Source organism: Ornithodoros turicata, chromosome 8 (assembly GCF_037126465.1).
Source record: "Ornithodoros turicata isolate Travis chromosome 8, ASM3712646v1, whole genome shotgun sequence".
In the NCBI taxonomy this organism is placed as follows: Eukaryota; Metazoa; Arthropoda; class Arachnida; order Ixodida; family Argasidae; genus Ornithodoros; species Ornithodoros turicata.
In genome coordinates this window covers 38429983-38437907 of record NC_088208.1, presented here as the reverse complement: position 1 = coordinate 38437907, position 7925 = coordinate 38429983, and the positions used below count along the sequence as shown (strand labels likewise).

The 7925-nt window shown below is 48.3% G+C and overlaps 1 protein-coding gene across 4 annotated transcripts in view; it reads right to left on the bottom strand.

Annotated features, from left to right (window-relative positions):
- Positions 1 to 7925, bottom strand: part of LOC135367257 (uncharacterized) — a 31870-nt gene that overhangs the window by 1518 nt on the left and 22427 nt on the right. For 2 of the 4 annotated variants that reach the window (XM_064600429.1, XM_064600432.1), the window contains exons 1-3: positions 3701 to 3835; positions 974 to 1128; positions 656 to 738 (exon numbers count right to left, since the gene is read on the bottom strand). In XM_064600429.1, the coding sequence (XP_064456499.1) occupies positions 656 to 738; positions 974 to 1128; positions 3701 to 3775 (313 nt within the window). In that variant the 5' untranslated portion in view covers positions 3776 to 3835. Of the gene's footprint in view, positions 1 to 655; positions 739 to 973; positions 1129 to 1218; positions 1314 to 3700; positions 3836 to 7925 lie in introns of those variants that run through there. The other 2 variants (XM_064600430.1, XM_064600431.1) reach the window with 2 other exon arrangements.

Sequence of the window (7925 nt, the reverse complement as noted above, 5' to 3'; positions counted from 1 at the left end):
CACTTAAATATAATCAAGTCAGCCAATCACAGAAGCCGACCATGATGACAGTCAATCGCCGCTGACGGTTTTAAAACAGAGGCTTTCTGTGGCTTCCAATGGTAGCCCATGCGGCCGATGTCGGAACGTTTCCAGGCCGCTGAAAGCACGGTTGTGATTGGCTGACTCTTAATTTTTACGTTCTCAAAGTGGCGTGTACAGAGCCTTCTCATTGGCTTCCTCGGGTAACGTGACCCGTACAGGGCGCCCAGATTGCTTAAGCTCACCTTCTGTTCATACCCGCTTACCCCACGCTTACGGTGATCTTCTATTGCCATCCTCCGTGTTTGTAGATTACGTTACGTGGTTGCTCGCGCAGATGACATCTAACTGCAGTGACTGCAGAGTAATTAGTAAGTAATAATGAAGTAAAAAGTGATTGCAGAAAGTTGCTATAGAGATCGTCACCGACGTGCCTCTCGATTCAAAAGTCATTCTCATTTTTAGCTGTTCATCATGGTGGGGCCATGCACTAAAACGTCCGAAGAAAGTTACAGTACGGAGATATATGAAAATCAACAAAGAAGAACGGGACCTTTATAGTGATTCATTGTTTAAATTGTCCTCTTTCTGTAAAACAATTAACTTATTTAATTGAACTTGTAGCACAACTTACTTGAATCAAAAGTCGATGTCATATAATCTTTCGCTTGATCATCGTCTGGTTTGTCTGTCATGATGTACTTATTTTCCACAGTCCTAGCAAGAAATAATAACAGTATGTCGGCCTTGCATATACGCGGAGGTCATCAGATCACACTGACGGCTGGAGCCACTCACTAAAGTACTTTGCTGTAAACGAGCGAGGCATATAGGGCAAATGTTCATAAAACGAAGGAATTCGTAGATAAGGAACGAACAGAGTCGAACGCTGACTGCACAAAACAGTATGGAGGAGCAATGTTACCTATCATGGTAGGAAGGGACATCTTACCAAGAGCCTTGATCATAAGAAACTCCCTGGAATACCACCATCTTTTTTTCTGTATCATTCCGTAGGTTGATCAGATGGGTACAAGGATCTACTCGGCGACTGCTCTTGGCGTAAGACGTGTACAGAAGATAGTGTTGGTTCGTACTCGTAAGGGCCTGTAACGGATACGCACACAATGAGCTGCCGAAGACACAATGTTGCTTGACTGCTTGAAAGTTCCATAGTTTGTCAGTTAGTCAACTGACCGATCTGTTGGTGCACGCGGAACTCGCATTAGATATTATCACGAGCATTTCTTATATGATATGCTGACGGTCGCGTCCATTCCAGTCCATATCGAGACTATAGTGTCTCTTTGTAAACAAATGACGTCATAGTGTTCGATAGCGCCACCAATTGGGTAGAGTTCAACTACGCTGGAAGCTAAGGGCGAAGCAGGTCGCGCCCGAAAGTCACAGTCTTGAGGGAGTAACGATGATCCGTGAAAGGGACGCGACCTTCGGTCCTACTTTTCTTTCAGTAGGAGGCAGCGAACAAGTGTCCATTCGGGGAATCCAGCCCTCCCCTCCCGATTTGTTTCGGTTTCAGTCTGTCTACCAACGCCATGATGACGTTTCTCGGGCAGAGGTCTATACAGTGCGAGCCCCGTGGATTGCGACATTGAATAGATTCTGCAAAATTAATTCTGAAAATTTAGTTCGTTGTGGTAGAGTTGCAATCTGCTGTGTCCAAAAGAAAAGAAGTCGGCTACGTGTCGGCTACGTAGTCATCATGAGCAGCGAGCCAGTTGCGAACATCGATCACAGTTGCCTGACATATTGGGGATTATTTCCCACCAAACGTCGGCCCGAGCCGTTTTCCCGCAATTTTGCTGGTCAATTAAAAATGTTTAACGTTCATTGTCCCATGTATAACTTGTTGTGCTGGTTTAACAGCGAACATAACCTGTCTGCTGCTTTACGGTACCTTTAGTTACGTATATTACTATATTTAATTTTACGTTATTTTGCTGACAGTTTCGAGGAAAGCGGTGGTGACAATCAACGGCTCCCTGAAAGAATGGACACCCTTTTGATCCCACGTGTGTGCCAGACCACAAAACGGACATTACTTTACGGTACCTTTAAGCGCAGTACGTTATACTGTTTGAGCGCGAGCAAGCAGACACATTCAAACACCTCAGGGAAAAGAGCTGCTTATTGCAGGCTGAGGCCAAAGCTTACTTGTCTATGTCGTCGCTAATTGTGGCCCGCCTCGACCATTTCTCGTTGTTTACAAGCGGACACGTCCATCGGAGCACCGTAATTGTGAAGCAAGAAATCGCATAAATGTCAGGTACATGGTTCATTCTTCAAAGCCGCATGTGCAGGTCTTAGCTAGTCCTAGCTAGTCCTAACTAACTACTACCAAGTCCTGGGAAGTCAACAGGGAGGCACGTTATAGAAAGGAAATCCGTTTCTCTTGAAAGTGGAGTCTTACTTTACTAAAAATTATTTTTTTTCCTCGGCATTTGTACACTGTAAGAAAAAAAAAAGGTAGAATTTTCTACCCATCTCGGTAGAGCTGTTTTGCAACCACATTTCTACTCAAACCAATTCTACCTTTTAGGTACAACTGCAGAGTAGAAACAAACTACAGAGTAGAATAAACTGTCGTTCTACCAGCTTGGGTAGGAAATTCTACCCTGTTTTCTACGAGCAAACGTGAGAGAGAGGAACAAGGGAAAGGGACGCTTATACCCGCGGAGGAGAAGGCGCGTATGGATTGGCCCGAAAATGGTAGCAGTACTGTCGTTCTACTAGCTTGGGTAGGAATTTCTACCTTTTTTCTTAGTGTGTAGGTTTGCGTTTAATAAAATAACATTTCTATATAGCATGTGGTCTCATATCTTACGCGATATAATACATTTCATTTATTCCCACGACACATTGTGCACACATTACGTTTCCCAACTTTCAGCGTACGTTCGACGTTGCTGTTGCGCTTCATTGCTGCTGCTGATGATGATTGCAGTTTTTATGGCTAGAAGCTCGCGTCTCAATTGCCCGAAAAATAATTCGTGCAACCATAAAGGTCCTTTAGTGACGCACTGTATGCACGGTATACAAGCATAGGGGATCCAGAATGCTCGACGCTTTCGATTCAGACCTAAGTATGCTGCAGGGGAAACGCCATAAACTGCAACCTGCCTTCATAAGAAATTCAATATAAAATACACCGCAGTGCGGCACTGCTAACGCATATGTGCAACCAAACCGACGGTGAAATGGAGACAGGTGTAAGATGAGGAAGGCGGTTAAATACGAGGTGTTCATTTTTACCCGAAACATACTTTTATAAGAAAGCGGTGAGCGCAACGTTTGATGTTGTTTTTGCAGTTGTGTTATATGGCCAGGCAGACGTCCTGTCGAAGAGAGTATGCCACTACAATATGACTAATTACCTAAAATTCGTTAATTACCTCTTTTAAGTAGGTGATTTTGAAGACAAACCACGTTGAAAGACATTTCACGCTTCAAAAACCCCGTAAAGCGCGCGAGCGTTGAAATATCCATAGTCGAATTTTGATATGGAAACAAACCAACACCAATGTTGCTCTTTATGAAAGCTTTTTCTAAGTAAAGGCTTTTTTAAATATAAAAATATGTTGCCGGTAAAATTGAATACCCTGTATATGCCGTATACGCTGCGTAACTAACTATCAACTACAGACTAACAAGCTGTTACCTTCCACGTATCTCTGGGTTGAGGAGGGCCGGTACACATACTATACGCAACAATGTTCATCCACAACTCAGCCATAGTTCGCGTCAGAGGACTGCGCGCTAGTGAACGTTTTGCACGTTCAGCACATTTTTATGTATTCGAGTACATGCAGATGTGTTCCGTAGGCGTACCATGCGTGATATTCTGCGATGTATGACGTTAACACCGCGTGCTGTATAACAATAGAGAATTGGACGAGAGAGTAATTAAATCATGATATTCTCTCAGGCTTTCCATCTTGCTGGCCATTACTTCCCCGGGAACGTTGCTTCGTTTAACCCGTGACCTTTCTTCGAGAGGTGAACTTTATATGCTTTCGTTGCGTTCACCGGCAGCTGATGTCGCAGACGCGTTCGCGTTACTCGGTTGCATGATGTTTAAGGAACGAAAAAGGTCATAACAGCTTGAAAGCGATCGAATGTAGTGAGTGCTTCTCGGACAGTGTTGGGGGATTTTCCACGCATCAATGCAATATATCATTTTTGTCTTAGCTAATATTCACAGAAACACAATTGTTTTTTTTTTCACACAGTGATATAAACTACAAACATTCCAACTCAAAACCACACGAAAACTGAGCATTTACAAATCCTCTTGCGAGCACCAGCAAGCGGGGCGAAGAAGACAGTGCTATCGTCAATTTCACGTGCACGAGCGCGCAGCTTAAGCACGCACCTACAGGAACTAATGGCTGTTTTCTTGCGCAACGGTGCCGGACAACAAAACGCCTTCATGTAAGGGCTTGTCGCCAATATGGAGGAGACCTGTAGCCACAGATAACTGCTAACAAGAATGGCTCAGCCACCGGCCGAGGAAATCACACCGGGCACCCACAGGCCAGTCGTCGAGGGTGAAAAAGGGTACGACTACCGATGGGACGTCTCTGTGGGTGACACTCCGTCCGACTTGGACTGGGGCGACGACGTCATCAAAACCGACAAGCGGCTCTCCTTCGAGAAAGATGTCAGAGTCCTGGAGTTCGACAAGTACAAGTCGCCGGGTGTCGTCACCTACATGGACAGGAGGCCCGATACCAAGGAGATGGCCGTGTTACCGGAGAGGCCCCACGATGAAGTGCTGCAGAGGAAAAAACGCAAGAAGAAAAAGAAAAAGAAAAGACGACGGCGCCGTAAGGTGAAGTACCGCAAGGGTTTCCATTTGGGCAAGGAGATTCAGCGACCGGATGATGACGACGACGCCGGCGGTGGGAGCGAGAAGAAAAAAAAGAAGAAAAAGAAAAGAAGGAAGAAAAAGAAAAAGAGGAAAAAGAAGAGAAAGAAGGGCAAGAAGAAAAAGAGGAGGAAGAAGAAGAAGAAGAGGAAGAAGAAGAAGAGGAAAAAGAAGAAGAAGCGGAAGAAGAAGAAGCGGAAGAAAAAGAAGGGCAAGAAAAAGAAAAAGAAGAAGAAGAAGAGTAAGAGCAGCAGCAGCAAGAAAGGCAAGAAGAAACGAAAGAAGAAGGCGAAAAAAGGGAAGAAATCACCTAAAGGTACGGCATCTCCGCCTCCGGCAAAACCAGCGGCTGCTGCTCCTGCAGCGCCGCCTCCACCACGCCAGCCAGCAGCCCTAACTCCTGCCCCGTCTGCCGCCGCCGCTGCTGCTCCACCTCCTGCAGCCCGAGTGTTGGATCAGCCGCCGCTCCCTGGAATGGAATTTCCGGAAGGAATGATCATGATCACCCACGAAACAACGACAGAGACTTCCGGGTACTCCACAACAACGGGGGATTATCCGTCTGTTGTAGAACGAATCAGGATGGTTGCGACACCGGAAACATTCAACCGACTGTCTTCGTTGGAGCCGCCGAACTTAGAGCCCTTGATGGCACTGGACGCCGCGCTTAACCAACTACAGATATCGTTACCTTCACCTGAGGCCATAGCGAAGCTTCCCCCGCCTGAACCACCCCAGCCACCGCCGAAACCCCTTGCTGCTCCACCTCCTCCTCCTGCTGCTGCAGCTGCAGCGCCGCCTACGCAACAGCCACCACCTACGCAACAGCCGCCACCTGCACCCAAGCCAGCTTATCCACCGCCGCAGATAATTCCACCGCCTCTCCCTCCCGCTGATCTTCCAGTCGTATTCTCAGCAGCTCCACCGGCACCACAGGTTATAGAGCAGGTCATCTCCGGTCCAAAAGGTCCAGAGATCAAAATTCGTACGCGAACCGAGATTGAGATGGTGCCGCAGGAAGAAGAGCCGCCACCTCCGCCGCCTCCAAAGCCAAGACGACATTACGAGACTATCTCGCGCCAACAAATCTCCGAGATCCCGTCGGATACCGGTGAGCCAACCGTGTTGGCTTCGCACGACAGCATCATTCGCCGTGTAACAGAGTACCCGCGACAGGAGTACCCAGCACCAGGACGTCCCGGCCGTCCTGCGTCAGTTAGATGCATGCCTTCCTACAGACAGGCTTCCGTGCCGCCGACGCCCGTGATACTTCAACAGCCGGACATGACTGTCACTGAACCACCGCCTGTGCAAGTCTCCTACCAGTCCCCGGTACGCTACAGGTCTCCGTCGCGGTCACCCCCACGATCCAGACCCCGTTCTCCTCCGGTAGAAGACCTGAGGTACGAAACAGATGTGATAGACGCGTTAGGTGCCATGGTGGACGCTAGAACTGAGCAAGAGCTGGAGAGAGGTGTTCTGGAAGAGAAGCGTGCTCGACGAGAAGAAAGGAGGCTTAGGAGGCAAAGACAACGAGAAAAGCGGCGTCAAAGAAAACGTCAGAGAGAGAGGATGAAAGAGAGGCGCCGACGTGAAGAGAAGTCGAGGGAGATGCAAGAAATCGAGAGCATGTTCCAGGAATTTCAAGAAATGGCGGAAAAGTCCCAGACACGACAGTTCGAGCAGCAGCAACAACTTCTATCTCAACTTGGACCACCCGGTACTGGACAGGTGGTATCAGCATCAGTTACTAGAAGGCATGGCATTATAGACGCCGAAGACCCGTTTTCAAGATACAGTCCCGCTGAAAAATCAGCGGGTCCCGGGTCAAGTGTAGCCAATGCGTTGGAACATTGTTGCAAGATGTTAGAGAATGTGGCGGATGAATTCCGGTTTTCGTCCCCTGAACCTCGAAGGTCACGTTCTACGACGTCGACTTATCGGGGTTCTTCCATGACGGCTATACGCAATTTTCTTGGGTTCGGTGACACCGAAGCCGGACAAGGAGGGCAAGGCGCTCCGCGGAGAAGGTCGAGATCACGTCGGCGCTCGTCCTCACGTAGGAGATCGAGGCGAAGATCACGAAGCAGGTCGAGGTCACGTCAAGGTTCTTCGAGTAGGTCTACGGGAAGAAGGCGTGGGAGTTCTCGTCGCCGTCGGTCGCCATCAAGGCGTCGGAGTCGGAGTAGTTCATCCGGAAAGCTAAGCTCTTCCACAAGCATAACGTCTTCAACAAGAAGTACGACGTTGTCCGGTTCACGCCGAAGACGTCGTAGACCCCGTTCGTCCAAATCGAAGTCCTCGAAAGAGTTTGAATTCGTCACCCTAATTTCAGGACCGCGTTCGAAAAAGCCAACTTTGGCACATAAGAAATTTATCGCAGGCCGGGTGGCAACCTCGGTGACACCAACTTCTGTCACACCATCGCCAGACCTGAAAGATTTGAAAAGGACGAGAGATATCAAATCTCCGAGAGGGCTCATGAGCCCGTGCGATGACAACGTGAGAAAGGACAGAGGCGACCCGCTTGATCCTCTTGAGGCCTTGCCGCCTGGTGATGATGTAGAGGACGAAGTCCGGATAACCGAAACTGTGGAACACAGAGTTGAACGCACAGATCACTATGAACCAGGTTCCGGTGATAGCTATTCAGATGACTCAGCTTCTAGCACAAGTAATGGAAGTCATGATCATCACAGGCGATCACATCATCACCATAAACATCATCATCATGCGCATCGAGCAAGGTCTTACGAAAGAAGTCCACCCCGCTTCACGAGATACACGGCAAGGTACCATGATTACTCCGACCGCGCAGGACTGTATCCTGGCCATCTTGAACAGCCTACATACAACACGGAGTACGCGTTCGGAAAGATACGGGATCATCCTTTGGAGCCTGCGGCAACACAGTTATCGCGCACGGCTGTCACACGTGTCTGCACAACTAGCACGCCGGGAGCAAATAGGTCAGCAGTTGCACCTGTGACAGAAGGCATTCCTGCCAGTATACCGA